The following is an 18977-nucleotide window of genomic DNA, read 5'->3' as shown; positions in this document are numbered from 1 at the left end:
AATATCTAGAAAATAGGTACAAATAACTTCTTCATGGATCTGACATGTGTTACTGATGGGAAGAACACCCCAAGTCATGGTGCTTTACATCGAAACAACTATTTCAATCTCTGTTGGTCAATTTAGTCGTCGTCCCTGTATATTTCTGCACTATGCTTTGCTAATTGAGTAAGACAGAAAAGTGGCAAAATTAGGCAATTCCACGCTCTTTTTTTGAAAAAGGCTTTTAAAAAACCGATTCAAATGACTAGAAAGGAACAATAGTGGAATCCACATTCAGCATACTTCAGAACATAGCATCCCACATGTTTCCTTTGCTGTACTATGATCCTTTAACAGACTGTGGTGTGCTATCACAATAAGACAGCTGTGCAGCCATGTCACTGAAGCATGCTAGCACAGTGACACCGTGCTAATTTGACTGTCAGCATGTTCATTATATTACAAGCGAAAATGGGACAGAGGGACAGGGACACATTCTGTTCTGTTTAAATCCAACCAAGATGTCTGGTGTAGTAGCACGGTGCTCAAACACAGCTCATTACAGTAATGACAGGGTCTCTTATCTTCAATAATGCATGAAGAAACAGCACAAGATTTCTGGCAGACAAACAGAGCAGGACAAATCTGAATGGCTCCAAATCAATTTATGCGTGCCTGTGTGTGTGTGTGTGTGTGTGTGTGTGTGTGTGTGTGTGTGTCTGTGTTGTTTGTGTGAAGTTAAAACACTTTACTTTCTGAAAAGGGGAATATACACTTTGGAAAATGTGCAAACATGTTTTCTAAAGTGTGCAATTTTCTGTTCCCCTGAGCAAGTGAAACCAAACATAACAATTCTATGGGAACAACTGATTTTTGTGTGAAAGTATGTTTGGTGGTTAAAGCGTATCATTAGTTTTTGGGGGGGAAAGTGTGCTGTGACTCCACTTTATCTGTGTTGCTTTTTCAGGTTCTGCACTTAACTGAGTTTGTATCCGATTAACACGGCGGTGAGATGACAATCAAATGAGGGGGTTGGAATGAGTTTTTACCTGGATTTTAGGAATCATGCGACACCAATTAAGATCTGATTTCCATATTCAGCGTGTTATTGAGATGGCAGATTACTGAGCTGGCTAATGTCAACATGATTTGACAAAAGTGCAAACACATCAAACAGTTTAACCCAGAAAAAAACATAAAGACTGCAAAATGTTTGTGAACGATAAGCTCTCTAATCATATTTGGACTTTTGTTTTTCTCTTCTTTTTCTCTCTGCACCTTAGTACTAATATATCCATGCTTATTAAAACAAAGGGAAGATGTGGCAATACAAAAAAACAATTATAGTTGCCGTTTTGAAGTTGTGTTGACGATAGGTAGCCCTGACAGTTTCACAGGATCAGGCTGCAGAAACGTGTAATTGGACGCTGTGTCTGATGTGAAACTGGGCCCTAAATGATGTTTCCCTCCTTTTTTGTTCTTGTTTTCAGACTTTTGACTTGTTAAAATATATATTTTCTTCCCATTGAATGTCACAATGCTGGCAATATACAGTACATACGTGAGTTCCCGCTCATACAGAGTGAACTAACTGAAAGAAACTATTTCAATATGGACATTTCCTCTTGGCTCTGTAAGATTTGGAAGGCATACTGTGTTGTTTCCATCTGTGCACAGCAAGCAAAGTTGCTAATGCTTTCGTCTGCTAGCTGCCGAAGCAATTTTGCTTCACCTCCTGCTCGGCAAACGATATAGCGCTCAGTCATATAATCTTGGTTTCATAAAGATTCAACCAGACAAGATTAAACTCTCTACTACACGGAATCTGTGTCCCTACAAATATTGTCCCTACAATTGCTGATGCATTATGCTGTTCATTTAGATAGAGGCTTACAGCAACCAGTGGGACTCCCTTTTGCTGCTCTGACACTTGAGCCTGAAATGGCATTACTAACTCTGTAATCTAATCACTGGCTAGTGAAGTAATGCGGTCCACAGCACAAGCCCCAGGAAACTCCAGGGCATACAAGCAATTAATTAACTTAATTGCATGGTTAACTTAATTGATTACCTTGTTATTTTTGCTAGCCTTGATATGGCTCCGTTGCAAAGTGAGATAATGTAGACATAATGTGAGTATCAGCCCACAGGCAGCATTGGTTTCAGGTATATCCCCCCTCCCAATGCTTTTGACTCAGTTAAATACCAAAGTGTGTTCTAGTTGTGCAGCGAGTGAGTAATTGATGTCGAATTATCCTTCCATCATCGCAAGCTTAATTAGTTTTATTTATTGGCCATTAGCTGAATTTATCTAATATGACACAAAAATGATAAGCGGGGCAAATGAGTGTACATGAGTGCTGTTTCCAGCATGGTGCGCTAATGTAACAAAGATAGAGGCTGTGTGGGAACATCGCATGGGAATGAATTATGTTTCAGATCAGCCAATAATGGGAATTTAGAAAGACAGCTGAGATATAACTAATCTAAAACGGAAGTGTTACGGAAGACTCTCTCAGAGAAAGTAGTTGTGCATGCGCCCTCAGTGTGGAGGTTGGTAAAGCCAGAGGCATTTATCAGTGGAATGAGTTGGCCTCAGATTTGGCCTCAGACAACTGTCATATCAACACTGCTTTAGGGTAGGACAGCCAGCTTCTCTCTTTTCCTCTCCGCTCTTCGTCCCCCACTCTCTGCTCCAGTTCTCCATTATCTCTCAGCCTGCTCTCTCGGTCTGACTTGTCCTAATCTCCCCTTCTCCCTTTCTGCTCACTCATCTCCATTCTTTTCACGGCCTCACACTGTTCCTCCCTCCTCTCTCTCTCCTTCAGTCCACCGTCTGCTGTGTGTATGAGGGATGACTGTTCCTCCTGGCCTGAGTATATTAGCTCCCCGGCCTCACTCTTTCCTGACAGCGCCGACCTTGTTAGAACTGGAGAGTGAGACGTCCACTTTTACAGCTTTAGAAAAAGCAGCATGGGCAGCTTCCAGCATGCCTCCTTTTTTAACCTCTTAGTTTTACCCTTGAAGATGGATGTCCATAAACACATCATTATCAGGTGATGATCATTAAGAGGAGAGCTGCCAGCTCCGAAACATCTCACATCAAAACCGTGTGTATTTTTATCAGAAGGACTACAGCTGGGATTTATTTCCAAAAGTTATTTTGTACAAAAGCTTTTCCTGTAATGCCTCATAATGACTCGGTGCATAAGTGGCACCACCCACCTCACAGGCACACCTCGATTTTAACACTTCTTATAAAAACCAATTACCCTACTCTATCATGCTCCATGGCACCATTAAATGAGCTCATTAAATACCTTTAGGATTACAAATCAAAGTAATTGACAATTAGGATTTACCTAATTGTGAAAAAACTTCAAGGATCTGATGCTTTCTCAGTTAGTTTGTGTCACTGCACCGGGCCGTATCACGCTGTATACTTTGTTTATCAGCTGAGTCATTCTGATGATTGATCCGCCTCTATCTGACTCTGATATGCTCGCCACAGTAAATACTACAGCAGAAGCAGAGAGGGGTAGGTGGTCCAGTTACTAGAAAATGTGTCTGTATGTCTCTGAGTGAGTGATGTCTGAAAAGGGAAATCTTGAAGTCAGTGTGAGAAAATGAAACGTTTGGTTTGAGCCTCATCTCTTTTTCTTAATGTACAAACAATTCCTCTCTTGTAAGGTAAAAAGTTTCCCTGATAAGAAAAATGTTGTATTTAAATTCAGAGCATGTTTTGTGCTAATTGCAGTGCTTTCCGCTCCTCAGTATGTCTGGTTTCTTTACGGAATGATGTATCTACACCCCCTCAGGCTTAGCTTTGGAAACACCAACCTCTCTGAAACAGTGTGGCCATTTAAATAGAACGGTAAATCAAATTTTGCCACAGGGAATAAAGTCCATTTTCTTAGCCTCTATCACAATATATAAAGCGGTTGTAATATATGTGCAATGCCTGTGGGTTCTTTCAAAATTTAGGGGATGGGATGTGATTGAAGTCTGTACGTGAACTTTTGCTCTCTAATTGCTGCGTCTGCACTGAGTCATAAAGAGTGCACAGCAGCTCTGCAGCTGTACTCCACAATAACTCTGCAGAGTGAACTCAGAGGGAATGCTGTTGCCAGAAGTGTGAAGTGTTGCCTTTCCCTCCCTCTATTTAGCTAATGTTCTGGATTTAACACACACACACTCACACACAACCTAAAATATTCAGGACGTACCACTCATGTGTTTGTCCTAGTTGCATCTAAAGGGATTTGTTCATGCTCGGTTCCTTTAACACCTCTCATGTGATGTTATTTCCATGTAGGCTAGGGCCCTATTTTGGGGCTCAGTTGACTGGTTTTCTTGTAGGACAAAAAGTTCACCACCAGTTTCATTTGTAGGCAGAGTTGTTCTGCTGGTGCTTCACCCCGACCTTAAGGAGTGCTTTGGAATACTTAAATATTCCTTTTGCATGCGTTGCCCCTTTGGCTGATACATTTCATCATTGGACAGAGGAAGTTAAATTTGACTTATTGGGAACTTTGATTTTATTATAAGATATTGGATTAGTGTCTTTGGAGTTATTCAATGTGAATAGCACACTTGCATACTGACAACGTTGCTAAATTAAATTACACAAGGCGTTACAATTCACCGTCGCGCTGTTACAACATATTCTCTGACAAAATGATCCTGCATGCTTGGCCTTTTTCCTTTTCTGATTTGCTCTTTTTATTTCTATAGTGTTAAAATATAGAAGTTTCTCTTTAAATCTACTCTCTGTGGTTCTGAATCACAGCCAGAGTTCTTTCCGAGAAAACAGCACACTCAGCCACCTGCTCTTTTTCGTCCTCCATTGCTGCTATAACATGGCAGCGGTAATAGAAAACCATAAAAGGTCTGTACGTGATGACAGAGTAATAACAGTAGATTTAAACTGTGGCAGACCAGGCGGCCTTTTCCAGCCTGAATGACTAATACAAATGCATGTCTAGGAGTCAATAGATTGAGGTCAATAATCATTGTTTATTACCTTCATTATATGAAAACGGCAAATGTTAATAAAATGGATCAATTTGCTTCTGAGTGCAGTTGCGAGAATAGCCCCAGTAGAACTGTAAAGTTCCCTGCTTTGGTTCAGGACAAATGAACCGGATAAAATCCCAGGATAACATTAAACTAATTCAAATATTGATTGTATGCAGTGTGTTATTTCATAGTGTGCTATATGACGAGGATCATGGGAACAAGACACTGAGAGAGACGTGCAGGAGGAGGGAGAATGGCTACACAGAGGCAAATTAAATGACTGTGGGATTCCTTTCAATAGGACTCATATCAGTAATACTGATAGGCACAACAACAAACACACACACACACACTCCGTCAAAGACATTCTCAGAGCCGAGCAGTTGCCTGCAGTGTTGAGGAGGGGTGTGACTAGGATGGGACCAGCCTCTGTCAAAAGGCTTGGAATGCTAATACTGTAGGCTCACAAATGGGTCAGGGAGAGCTAAATGAGAGCTAACTGCGTGCAGCTAATTATGAAGTAACCAAGCCTCCACCGTCAGGTTCGAAGGCCAGAAAGGCCGCTGAACTGACTGGTTGTAGGTTGGTTGCTAATGAGCTTGTATTATTGCAGCAGTTTCATGCAAGTGGGTCAATGTTAGGAGGACGGATAGTGGATGGATGGCATTGTAAGCATTTTCAGTATCAAGCAAGGAGAAAGTGTAGAATCTGAGGTCTGTGTCTTAAATAACAAAATAAATGTAATTTTCACCTCCTGATCCACACCAGTTTTGTGCAGCTAAAAAGTCCTTAATTGTTTTCTGATTAAAATATTATAATTACTAATATTAGAGGAACTAAAAAAGCAAAGTAGTTTCAAGATGTTTAAGTACACTTGAAATCTGTAAGTGTGTAAATTGATATTTTAATATTTGTTCAAGCTATTTTCAGATTGGGTGAAATCTCTGATCTCCACTGACTGGCCCCCCCTCCCTGAAAAACTATTTATATCCTCATAGTCAAGAGTGTTGGGAACATTTCTCCAGCAGTCAGATATGATAGGCTCCAGCAATGTCGATGAATTTATTCATCAAATTAATTTGAGTAATTAAAGCTGACACTTTAATAATCCCTGTGGGACCCCGTATTAATTCCCCTTTTAAATTCCCCCTTTAATTATTTGGATGAGCTAGAAGATTATTTGTCTGGAAAAGCAACAAGACCGAAGATGTAACAAAACACATTTTTTTTGTAGGTAATTTAATCTCCCTTGATAGTCCAGAGCAATAATCCATTTTCTCCCGGTTAATATGTGCACATCACCTCGAACAGGACTTTAAATCCTCACAGCCGAGTCTTGTGCTTATGCTGCCATCTTCTGGTAGGCATTGACCCATATGAAGAAGAAGTCTAGGCTGCACACGGGACTGTATTGTAGTTCATAGCATTTGCACCACTGATTACTCATGCAGATAATGAGGTGTGTGTGTGTGTGTGTGTGTGTGTGTGTGTGTGTGTGTGTGTGTGTGTGTGTGTGTGTGTGTGTGTGTGTGTGTGTGTGTGTGTGTGTGTGTGTGTGTGTGTGTGTGTGTGTGTGTGTGTGTGTGTGTGTGTGTGTGTGTGTGTGTGTGTGTGTGTGTGTGTGTGTGTGTGTGTGTGTGTGTGTGTGTGTGTGTGTGTGTGTGTGTGTGTGTGTGTGTGTGTGTCAGTCAAAACTCATGACACACACAGATTTCAGTATAAATATTTATGCATGGCAAACAGATCAATGGCCATTAAAAAGGTCAAGGGCAGAATATGATGGATGCAGGCTGTATATATTGATATGTTTTCACTGCAATAATGAACTACTAACACACACACACACACACACAGCCAAATGATAGGGATTAATTCATTGATCATGCTTAATCTGTCATAATTAATTCCATAGGAACAACTGTGATGAGAGCAAGCCTCCATTAAACAGATAAATTATTCAACATGAGGAGGAGGTGGACCCAAGATAAATGAGCGCTGCAGACTGGTGCCAGCAGTCACAGGCTGAGGCTAATTACAGGCTTTTTCTCGGAAACTAGCACAGGTTAATTTACAGTAAAGGTTGTGTGGAAATATCATACAACTGTAATTGGAGGCTTAGGTTAACATAACAGTTCACGGAAGTTGACTTTGAATAAAGTTATGTACGATGAAAGGAAAGCATATCAAAAAAGATATACCTTGATTTATATTAATGGCAGAGAGCTGCTTTCAGAAAATCCCAATAGGTTTGTGCTGTGTATACATTTGTGATCATTACATCTTTTAACTTACAGAAGCTCTAGGAACGGCAGTATACTAGGTTATAAAAGAGGCTCGCTTTGGCAAAGGGATTTAATGGATCATAATAATAGCAATACATCAGGGTCCAAATGAATAAAGCGGTGGATTCACGACTAAAAGTGTGTGTGTGCACAAAGTATATTAAATGCACGGGCAGTCTAGTCTATATGCTAGAGGTATATATCCCTGCATGTGCATTGTTCTGCGCCTCCGTCAAAGGCTCAGGGCTAGTAACCGTAACATCCTGCCAGGCTTCCAGATCAGCCTTTAGTATTATTATACAAAGCCACTTACAAACTCATTTATATGCAATGAGTCATAGACAAAGGCAATGAATGTAGTTCACATCAAGAAAGCTTTAATATTGCTCCCTGTAGTCTATATCATTCCGAAATATGTGTATGCAGTGTAAGGCATGCATGGAGGTTCAAGTACACATTCCAATGATGTTTTTTTAAAATATCAGCTTCCTTTGAACATCCTTTGGGTTACAGGTATTCTTTGTGTCTGCTTAAGTTGACCCCTGTTATAAGTGCTGAACAAAAGACCAATTGCTTCCATCAAATAGTATCCATACATCTTTTATTTCCTTTCCAGCATCATTTACAGCTGTAAACAGACACAGGGGAAGACATTGAATGTGTTATTTGTGAGCATTGAGAACCTCCCTGTCTTGATTATCGTCAGTGATGTCATAATGGTATATAAGGCATGTCACTAATCAGACATAATTTCTTTAAACTCCTAAATATTAGGAAAAAACATGTGAAACCTGTCCTTGGCGTTGCAATATTTACACCATGTTTTTTTTCTTCTAGTTTTAAAATGACTCATTAGGACATGTGTTTCTATACGACTGCAGCACCTGGCCTAGCTTTGGTTTCTTTCCAAGGTGGTGATTTAGCCTCTCCTGCAAACACTGTTCCAAACGATGAAAAATGAAAATCGCCAAAAAGATAAAACCTCATTATCAACAGAAAAACATCTGAGCGAGCTACTGATGCTGCACATATTCAGCCCAGAGAAGCAGTGGAATAAACAAACAGTTGACAGCTTAACAACTGCAGCTACTGAATATGGACATAGAAGTCGTAGAAATATCATAATCGCTAGATTTAACGGCTGCTTAGATCGGAGTTTTAACTCATAGTGCGATCAAATCAAATGGACTTTGATAACCTAATTTAACGCCGCTGTTAGAAGAAGGTTTCTCTGCACAGAGGACAGGTGGACTTGTTGCTGGAGGTGAACCATTTGTACTGTAAAAAGATGAGAAAATATAGATCAGTGTAAAATACAACACTATAAAGTATGACACCACCAGTAGTGGATTGTGGAGTTAGAAATAATGCCTCCATTTAATTCCCAGTAAAGAGGAAAATTCCCATGAAACATCATTGTGCCTGAGAGCTTATATTCTGACAACATATATATCTTTAACAATGGAATATTAACATGTATATCTCACCAAACACGCCGAGTGGAATTTCTTCTTGCAGGTGCGACAGCCCTTCTTGGGCAGCGAGTAGTTGGAGCCGTGGATCACAGAGAAGCAGATCATACAATCCTCTATTCCCTCGAAGCGCTTATCCACGTTGTTCTTCCACAGAGCCAGGCCCTCCATTATGCTGCCATTCTGAACACAAACATTTACATTTTCTGAATTGTTTCATCCTCCTTTTCTTTTCTGATACAAAAACATTCCTCAAACCCCCCTCGGTGTGCATTTCTTAAGAAACCTCACTGGTAGAGATAATCTCGCTACAGGTCTTCAGGTTGAATAACCGACACTACTTACAACAGAAATGCCTTTCATTTATATTCATAGTGTGTTTGTGTTGCTACCTGATGTGTGAGGTAGGTGCTCAGTTGCAGCATCCAGTTCCTCCACTGCTGCACGGCGACTCCCACACGCCTCCCACTCTCCACAGTGATAGAGCCCAGAGGGTAGTTCTGTGGTAGCTGAATCACCAACTCGATGAAGATGTCATCCACAGAATAGGTAGCAATCACCTCCCGCGCTGCAGAGCGGGCCTTCACCTGGGGCAATAAGGAAACAAATATGTACACGGTTTGCCCTCGCCATGGGGGGGGGGTCTCACAGTAAGTAACCTTGAACTAGTGAAAGTTGTAGGAGTACAAACACACACAGCATTGTATTTTCTAACTTACAGTCATGCTTTCGAACATCTGAGTGCTGGAGTGGACCGACGAGATCTCCTGAGCTGAGAGCACAGGGCTGACGTATTTAATAGTGAACTTCTCCGCCGTCGTGCTCACTCTTTTCTCCTGGCCGTTCCACCACAGCCGCACCATGGCGGGCAGGTCCTGCACCGTGCTGTAGTACACGCTGCAGGCCAGGTGAGGGAGCTCCCACTCGACACCGTCACTGTCTGCAGGCGAGAAACACGGGAGCGGAAATCTAAGCTTGTCTCCATGTCACAACCCTGAACAGCAGTCTTGTAGGTTTGTGTGATTAACTTACTGTCAACAGCCAGAGACTGGCCCTCTGTGAAGAAGGTTTTTGTGTCCTTTGACTCCGCCCCCTGGCCGGGGTAGATGGGGTTCTCGGGCATCATTTTGAAGAGGTGAAGGAGCAGCTTGTTAAGGGAGCAGCTTCTCTTAAGATACTGGGCATAATGGGCTCGCAGCTAGAAATGATTTAGAAGAGCAGTCAACACTTGAACAATTCTTCAAAGTACATTTTCTCATCTGTTTGCCAATATAGTCCCAAACTACAATCAAAAAGATAGTCTTTGGATTGATCATGACTCACATGGGACGGTGAAGATTTGAAAAAAGTGAGGAGCAGTTTCCAGGCCAGCAGGTATCCCAGGATGCAGGAGTACTCCACACTGAGAGGCTGCACGACTGCAAACTCTCCCACTTGAACCCCAGCCAAGATACTATCGCACAGTTCCTCACAGGTCGACAGGATGGCCATTAGAGACGCTGGAGGGGAACTAAACACAGAAATGAAACAGAACTGTAAGAACATATTTCTTCAACGCTTTAAGAACTTACATAACCATGTTAAATGTGTGAAAGAGATATTATTTCTTCCATTCACTCACAGACATGGCTCATCTCTATCATCGTCAGACTTGTTGTTGTCTCCTTCACCATCACACTCGGGCAGATGAGGCATCACCCTGTATCGACAAAAAGTAAGTATGTTCAGTTTTCATTTCAAATCTTGTGGAAAGATAAGGTGATTATTCCCAATCTCCTGCAGGACCCCACATATCTCAGGTGTAACACTTTAATAACAGAGGACTGAGGCAGACGTTCTTTGTAGGATAAGTTTCCAGTGTTTGCACACTCTCAAACAAACCGTACTTTTCTAGCAAGTGGAAGGCAGTGATCTGCAGAGGCCTGGCCTTAAAGAGCAGCAGAGGACAGAGAGTGTTGAGCAGCGTCTGAAGCGGCTCTGGCAGGTTTGTCTTCTGGTCTGCTATGAACCGTGGAGGCAGGGAGTTGTTTTTGAGCTGATGCAGAGGCACACATGTCAGAGCCACGCCGACCGACTGCAGTACCGACAATGGGAACACAGGGTCGTCTGGTTCAGGGAAGGCTTCTGCATGAACACAATAAACAGACAGAAGAACAGTAACACATATGGCTCAGTAATTGTATTAGGCTACTTTTATATTGCTGGACTTTCAGAGTCTCCCAGAGACTGTTTCATAACATGCTCAATTTAAATCCACACACATACCGGTGATGTTGATGGGCAGAGGAAGCAGCAGGTTGTAGATTCCTTCTACGAAGAAGTCTCTCCATTCAGCGTGCAGATCAGACGGCAGCTTCTCCGCTACCTCAGGCAGCGGCGGCGATGATGATGATGATGATGATGATGAGAAGAACTCATTCAGCTTCACGATCAATGCAGCGGACTCGCCCACAAACAGCTGTACCCACGGGTTCCATAGGCTGCTCACATTCTCGCTGGCAGTCTGACGATGGAAACAAGATAACAAAGTAAAAGATAGTGAGGGACAAATGACACATAACGACAAAAATATGTGTATGATTGATGTCTCACCTCTAACCAGGCTAACATAGAGCAGAGGAGGAAGTCCCACTGGTTGCCCCCGAGAACCTTCGGACAATGAGTCACCAGCCAGGTAGAGAAACGCATGATCTCCACAGCGAGGTTCAGCTGTTCTGCAGTTGCTTTAGACAGGTCACTAAGACGTGACACATGTAAATGTAAAGAGACATATTTAGTTTAAAGAGACATAACAAGTGACAGTTAGCAAATGTGTGTGATTACATTACCTGCTGAAGAGGAACCAGTCCTCCTTGCTGTTCCTCCACTCCATCACAGAGGCCAGGATAGCCTGCACCACCTCTTCCTCTACTTGTGTGTTTGCTTTAAGACAGCACAGCAGCACCGCCAGACACCCATACACATCTGTGACACACAGCCCAAACTGATTATTTGCCTGGTTCACACCCAAAATGTCCATTTAGACAGTGGTGTGCTTTAGTGAGTGTGTGTATTCTCACCGTCATTGTCTCGCCAGTTGATTATTCCAGCAGTTGCCAGAGCAACGAGAGTCTCTCTGTCTCCCTCAGTCATGGCGGGGCAGAGAACCTGGAGCGTACTGAGTTTGCTTTGACACACTGGGAACAAACTGACCAAACACAGACAATTTTCAACATGCGGCGGTGTGGAGGGGTCGTATGACAAAATACACATTTAAAATAATGTATAATGACTGAATGAATAATGATTAACCTCTCTGCGGTGCCGTAAAGCTTCCTCACAGACGCATGGTGAGTGGCTGCCAGGTTGTTGGTGTGGATGTAGTTTTCTAGAGTCAGAGACCAAAGACCTCCATCCTCCAATGACCTACAGGGTCAAATAAATGGAAAATGTGCATTTCGACAGGATCCATTGCTTCAGAAGCCGACAAATCCTTTTTTTTTAATGTTATAAAACACTACTGTTGATTGTATTTGTATCTCACCTTGAGTAGAGGGTCCCCAGCAGCTCTTTCATAGGAACCTGTTTCTGGAGTCCTAACAGCCCTGAGTCAGTCAGCAGGCTACTGTAGGCGGGGGTGTACTCTACTTCCTGACACCACTGCAGTCCATACAACAGCTCTGACACTGCAGAAAAACAACAATCAAACAGCATCAGAGATTGTCATAAAAAAGTTTGAAACATACAGAAGATGTTGGTGTGTGAGTGTGTGTGTGTACCTGTGCACTTAAGGTTTGGAAGGAGTGAAGGGCATTCTGCTTCCTTTTCGGCACTAGGTATGACTGCAACACTCTGAGCTACTCGCCCCAACAGAGCACAGGCACAGAGGTGTGCCGGCGGCCTGCTTGGCACCCTCAACTTCCAGAGGTCCATAGAGGATTCCTTGCAAACTCCTCGGTAACGGCAGGACAGTAAGGGTTTTTTGACCCACTACAGAGGACAGAAAAAAGAGGAAGAATGCCGAGTAAATGTCAAGCATTTTGTTGTGGAGAATGTAATTAAAGAAAAATCCTTCCACAGCAAGTTCTTTGCAACCAACTAATTGGTTATTTCCTTGAGTAAGGATGATGGATTGGCTGATTTACCTGAGTAGGCAGAGCTTGTCGGATTATTGTCCATTCTGTCTGGCTGGGCGTCAGTTGTGTAAAGAACTGGACCAGAAGGGGGGAGTCTCGGTTGCAGACAGAGATGATTGTCTCCACTATGCTCTGTACAGCCAGAATCAGAACCTGCAAACTAAAACATAATACCAAGAAGATTAAGACGGGATCACAAGCTAGGCATGGACCAATTCAGTTCCAAACATCATGAGGGATTACTGCTAAACTCCCTTACTTAAAAATACAGAGGGTGTTTTGTTACCTTTTAACTTCCAGAGAGACGGTGAGTAGTCGTTTCGTCACCCAAAGAGCTGCACTGTGCAGGAAGCCCCCTTCCTTGACTTCATATTCAGAGTGTTGGACCAACGACTGGACCCCAGCCACACACACTTCCCTCAGCTTACCTAAAAGTGAGTCTTTGAAAGCAACAATCAATCAATTTAGCCATTTAGCTCACTTGAAGTATTATACAAGTATGCATTGGGCATGTACCTACCAGACAAGTGAGTGTGTGTTTGGTCCTGGGCAGTTAACTGGAAGACCGTGAGCAGGAGTTCCTCAGCAGAGAGAAGGAGAAGACAGTCTTGTATGGAGGAGAAGAATGTGGAGGCCACATCACAGATGAAGCAGATGAGAGGCTCTATGTTGCCGGCATCGGACAGACCCTTTGTCTCAGACAGAGTGGCATGGAGCCTCTCTAAGATCTTCTCCATGTACACCTCCCCTATTAGAGGTTCTGCAGTAAAAGCAGATAGAAACATTTAAAATGTAAGCAACTGATAAGAAAATCCACAAACAATTAAAAGACTCGAAAGTGTCCGTTTACCATTGTTGTGGTGCTGAGAGAGGACCAGGCTGATGAGAGTCCAACTGGGGTTGCTGGATGAAGAGGCCGACCTGAGAGAGCTCTCTCCAACCTTGCACAGCTCCTCAGTCAGTCCCAGGAGTTGCTCTCCCAGAACTGAACCTTTCAACCAATCACGACAGCTCTTCAAAGTCTTAGGATCTGTACATGCCTGAACGAGTGGACAGTAGCACAGATGTTTTTAACAATGTAAATTAGATGTATAGATAGATAATACACTTTAATGTGTGTGGACAGAAGACACATACCCTCTGTATAATTTGCAGGATGATTCCCCATTGCACATCCATCTAGAAACCAGAAGGGAGCATGAATGTCAGCAAAGAAACAGCAACCTTATAGACACAAGTAATACATTTCGACTTCTCATGTTACCTTGGTGATGTGGTTGAGGATGCGGGTGGTCTCCTGCTGGCTGCAGCAGCACAGTGAGCTGAAGACCATCTCCACCAGGTGCTCTGTGTCGCTGCGGTCCTTCTGCGCCAGCCACACCACCACCCGCTCCAGCAGGAACTGCATCGCCGGATTCTTTTTAATCACATCGTCCTTCTGCTCACTCTCCAGTATTTTGTCATCCAATTCCACCAATGTCTGCGCAGAACAGAAGTGAGAAGAAAAAAGTCAAATGCATTCGGAATTGTAAGCGCTTCTATAATTAATCCTAATACATGTCATTTGCATGTTCAAGCCCACTTATTAAAAAGTGCTTTTACTTCCAACTATTTTTCTTTTCATTTTCTTATACTTAACTCATCCCTTACAATTTACACAGATTAAGCCTTTACAAGGACTTATTCATGGCTCAAAATGACTGACATTGAAATATGCTTATCTGAAATCGTCAAATGACTCACACTGAAGACCCTGGGAGTGTGGAAAGATTGCAGGAGAAGAGAGAGGAAAACAAGATGTCTCTCAGAGTTTTTCTCATTCACATGCACCAGGCACAGTTGGGCCAGCTGGCACACTACATCTTCAAAATGCTCGGTCTGTAGGGACCCAGATGTCTTCTCATTCAGCTCCGACACCGTCTGAACAGGCTTCTCGACAACATCCCCTTCCACTTCAGTTTTCTCATTGTCCTCTGGCCGAGAGAAACTGATCTTGACAGATTTCTTCTTCTGGACGTGCTTTCTTTTTACTCTCTCAGGGTAACGCATTACCTGCAGACAGAAGAGAAATGGAGAATAGAATTTATTCAGGCATTGCGTTTTCTGTTTTACTTTGACCTCTTCTAAAGACATGAACAGCCCTGACAGCCATATTGATCTTCTGTGTCCTTGTTTGAAACAGAGATTCCGAAAAAAACCACAGGCTCACCTGCAGCAAGGTGGCTACCCCTTCCAAAGCTTGTCGATCTGCATCCTCATTGTCGGCATAACGCACAAATATAAGACCAAGCCCCTCCCAGAAGTCTGCCAGAAGCCCTTGGAAGACATCTCTGTTGTCTGTAGCTTCCTCTTCACCGTGTAGGCCTGCCCTTTTCTCCCAGGAAACAAGCATTTCAGTGACCGAGAAGAAAAGAGGCCCATTTTGAAGGGAGGGATTTCCGAGAGCCTTTTCTAGAAGAGGCAGCAGCTATAGAAAAGCAGAAAAAGAACAATGTAAGACAGGTAGAAGACATAAGTATATGTGAAAAGGTGGAAAAATATATGCAAGTCTATGAGCCCACCTGCTGTGAAATAAGTATTGTTCTTATTTTTTTCTGTTCCTCCTCCTCTTCGGCATTCTGCAGTATGCAGTACCTCAAACACTCAACAACAGAAGTCACAATGACGGCACTTTCCGAGGGGCTTGTTGCTGCTCGCTCACTAGACAGACTGGGAAACACAGACGCTAAAGGTTAAACAGAAACTATAGTTAAAAAGAAGCAAGTGTAGATCAAATACTGCTCTTTGCCATAAACCCTGTCCCACTGATTACAGAACAATTCCATTGAAATTTGATTTCCTTTTTTAAGAAAATGTATTTATCCACAAGCCTGAGCATGCATACAAAAACAAATTACCCTTGTATTAATGAGGAGAAGTAGGTGGTGAGGAAGTCCAAGGTCGGATCGGTGACCTGTTGGGGCAGTTTGCTGAGGAGTGGCATAAGATTAGGGTGGAGGGATTTAGCCATGCCTTTGCCACCCTCTTTTAATAGTACCCAAAGTTTAGGTAAGAAGCCCTTCTTTGCATTCACGTGTGTCCAGCAATCCTGAAATGGGAGCAGGGAAATTGACAATGTGATAAACTGGCAGTAAAACAAATAAAAAATCCTCACAGTGGTTAATATTAATCCCATTACTGTAAGAATAGAGGGTAGACAACCTCATAAAACAGCTGACAAAAAAATGGCAGGAGCGGTAGCAAAAGCTTACGGGGATGGTAGACACCACGTGAAGAACAGCCTCCCACACAGGAGGCAGCACTATGGGGTCTGTGTCGTCGATGCTGAGGAGAACAGCGGGGCACAGTCGTGCCGCTTCAGCCTGCACCAGTCCTGGAGTGAACTCACACAGAGCACACACCATCTCAAAAAAGGCCCCTCGCACCTGTGGAGCAACACATGGGAGTGATTATCCTTCAAAACAGAGTATCACAGGTGTCATTAGAAACAAAATATAGACTACAAAGATGTATTTAACTTTGAAGCTACATAAACTGTGTGTAACAAGAAAGACATTTTTATCCATAACACGTAAACATAGCTACATCCATGTGACAAGAACACCTTCGATTTTATTAAACAAAAGATGCACTCGTATTTATCACACTTTAACTCAACTCAAAAGGGCACAAGGAATAATGAAATTCAAGTCAAACATACCCGTTAGTAGTTAAGTGAAAAGACATTATGTGCACACCAGGTAAATTCATCAGTCCTACTCAATGCCAGTACCTGTGGTGTCTTGTGTTTGCTGTACTTCCAGAACTTCCCAGAGTTGAGAAGATGTGCTAGTCTTTCCTCCAGGGCCGTCCTGTCACTCGGTAGCAGCAGGGAGAGCAGTCTCTTCACCCCCAACAGAGAGCTGGTCAGCATGCGCACATATTTGCCTTCTCTCTCCTCCTCTGTCACACTTCTAGAGAACAAAAGGAACCACCAGTAAATAATCTGTCCATTTAGTATCATTGTGCCAACATAATTTAGACAAAAGGAGAACACAAAGAATATAATGAGCTAAACTTACTGTGGATCGCTCAGCGTGTCTGCCGTTTCCTTTAACAACACATCTTGAAGTACCTGTAATACCAGATAAACTTTTTAATATTAATTCCAGTTCATTAGATTACAAATCCCCTGGTCTGCACTACAGCCGCTACTCACGTTAAGCATCTCATCCTTGCAGAAGCTGAGAGCCTCAGGCTGTTTGCTGGGGGAGAACGCAGCCTGGAAGGCCTGGCAGGCAGCAGAGGCTGCAGGTGTGTAAGTGTCACACTGGGACAGAATCCAGTGGCCCATCAAGCTCTTCAGAAAGGGGGCCAAGCTGCGACGCACTTTCAGCACCAGCTGCTCAAAGGCCTGCTGGGTGGCCTCCCTGATCCGGCGATCATGGTCCTGATAGACATGATGATGAAGACAAAATTATCCTAATGTAGACACACCCCGAACACTTGCACAAATTAAAGTGTCATTAAAATGAAATCTGTAATTTGAGTGTGCTATCATCCAGTCTGAGTTATTCCCAATCATTTGAAATGGCATACTTTCAATGGTAGGCCAGATTGGATTGATCAAGAATGTATAATAGTAGCTTGAGTGCTTGTTTTTTTTTGTTACAGATGCATTGTTTCCAGAATGTAAAATAATAATAAATAATTTGACAATGATACAGAAAGAGATATTTGATGAATGCGAGGTGAATGAACATCTCACCACAGATATCTTGCAGTAAATCCTCGGCCAGTACGGCAGGACACCTTTGACCTCTTCGGCATCCCGTTCCTGACACATGGATCCAAAGTCCTGCACAGCCTGAGGTAAGTATAAAGCATTAAGACACACACCTGGACCAAAAAGCCCTTGAAGTGAGTTACATAAAGTGGTATGTTGTAGCATTATATATATTTATATGGGTGTTATATGTGATCGGATGTGCAAGACCATTAAGTTAGTACAAGTTTTAAACTCACTTTCAGTCTGGTAACAACATCCCTCTTTGACAGTTTCCTGAGCACCAGGCGGAAATCTGCATCTACCAGGTTGTCGATCTCCTCCGCTCCGTGGACAGCCGGGACATAACTCAGCTCCGAGTTGACCGTCGTGTCGAAGCCCACAAAGCCCGGGATGACGCCACCCTCCCGGGTAAGTGCCTCCGCAGCTCGGCCGCTACTGGACGGCTAATAGTGGCAGGGAAACATGTATCATCTCATTAAACATTAGCCAGACGAAAACGTGGTGGCCCCAAAACAGCTGGGACACACGTAGCCTAAACTAGCTGTGAACGTGAAGTTTACATTAGCTTGTGCTCGTGTTGGTTGCTAGCAATCTCACTTTAACACTGTACCGTTAGCTAAGGGCAGACAATACAGTACTATACAGACATTAGTACCTACCCGGACATTTCCTTTAGTTCGTTGTTTATTCTTACCGCCCATTGATACGCATTAATGTTAAAAGTATCAAATGGTACAGAGTGAAAAGACACGGGGCGTACTCATATGACGGAACTGACGACTTCCTGTCTCAACCTTTCAAAATAAAGCAGCTTCCACTTTATGAATATTTTCTGACTGTTAATAATAAAACGCAGCTTTCCTCTATTCTTTTCCCACAGTCATACAGCAATCATTTATTCACCAACTGACAAATAAGGCACACCTATTTGTATTAGATTTGAATGCTTCTACAATTTTTGTGAATATTGTTGTGCAAATTCAGCTGTTTTTTTTATTTTTATGAAGTCTTCTTTTTATGTCATGTGATCCAAAAACGTGTCAAAGCAAACAAGGATTTATGAAATAATAAAAATAATTGAATTCATACAATATCATTTGCAAACATTTGTTGAGAGCCGCATTACAATTCCGTACAGATTTAGTTAATACATCACTATTTTGTATCTACTTTTGTCTAATCGTGAATTTTGCACTGTGCATTGTAAATCATGGCTTGTGTTATTGCAGGGTTATTTGAGCTAAGCATACATAACATCAACTACCAAAGTATCCACCTTCTCTATTATCGTATTGTCTGCAGTACCACTGGGATTATTTATCACATAGTAAAAATTGTA

At 42.6% G+C, this 18977-nt stretch overlaps 1 protein-coding gene and 1 long non-coding RNA gene across 2 annotated transcripts in view; one reads left to right on the top strand and one right to left on the bottom strand.

The window, feature by feature from the left end:
* Nucleotides 1-18554, top strand: part of LOC134872666 (uncharacterized) — a 34699-nt gene extending 16145 nt beyond the window's left edge. The window contains exons 2-5 of the long non-coding RNA XR_010166843.1: nucleotides 10031-10290; nucleotides 10379-10469; nucleotides 16674-16775; nucleotides 17091-18554. This is a non-coding gene — a long non-coding RNA (uncharacterized LOC134872666). The remainder of the gene's footprint in view (nucleotides 1-10030; nucleotides 10291-10378; nucleotides 10470-16673; nucleotides 16776-17090) is intronic.
* ltn1 (listerin E3 ubiquitin protein ligase 1) lies at nucleotides 7868-18412 on the bottom strand. The gene is made up of 32 exons (XM_063896058.1): nucleotides 18298-18412; nucleotides 17875-18081; nucleotides 17618-17716; nucleotides 17069-17299; nucleotides 16932-16984; nucleotides 16643-16823; nucleotides 16122-16295; nucleotides 15768-15958; nucleotides 15432-15579; nucleotides 15080-15337; nucleotides 14614-14922; nucleotides 14135-14350; nucleotides 14008-14049; nucleotides 13721-13910; nucleotides 13391-13630; nucleotides 13157-13310; nucleotides 12880-13030; nucleotides 12514-12724; nucleotides 12279-12420; nucleotides 12047-12160; nucleotides 11815-11942; nucleotides 11584-11719; nucleotides 11348-11492; nucleotides 11021-11258; nucleotides 10642-10879; nucleotides 10377-10454; nucleotides 10079-10265; nucleotides 9788-9953; nucleotides 9475-9695; nucleotides 9148-9342; nucleotides 8771-8938; nucleotides 7868-8561 (listed from the first exon to the last, which is right to left on the bottom strand). Exons 1-32 carry the CDS (start codon nucleotides 18337-18339, stop codon nucleotides 8499-8501), a joined length of 5316 nt encoding a protein of 1771 aa, XP_063752128.1. The 5' UTR covers nucleotides 18340-18412; the 3' UTR covers nucleotides 7868-8498.
* Nucleotides 18555-18977: the final 423 nt, after the last annotated feature.

The sequence above is a fragment of the Eleginops maclovinus genome, chromosome 11 (genome assembly GCF_036324505.1).
Source record: "Eleginops maclovinus isolate JMC-PN-2008 ecotype Puerto Natales chromosome 11, JC_Emac_rtc_rv5, whole genome shotgun sequence".
NCBI lineage: Eukaryota > Metazoa > Chordata > Actinopteri > Perciformes > Eleginopidae > Eleginops > Eleginops maclovinus.
This window is presented reverse-complemented; position numbering and strand designations above follow the sequence as displayed.

Coding starts and splice junctions, on each gene's coding strand:
- ltn1 (XM_063896058.1), bottom strand. CDS start 18,339: ATGGGCGGTAAGAATAAACAACGAACTAAAGGAAATGTCCGG. Junction 16,296..16,642: donor GCAAACACAAGACACCACAG/GTACTGGCATTG, acceptor GTTGCTCCACAG/GTGCGAGGGGCCTTTTTTGA. Junction 9,954..10,078: donor TCAAATCTTCACCGTCCCAT/GTGAGTCATGAT, acceptor AATCATTTCTAG/CTGCGAGCCCATTATGCCCA.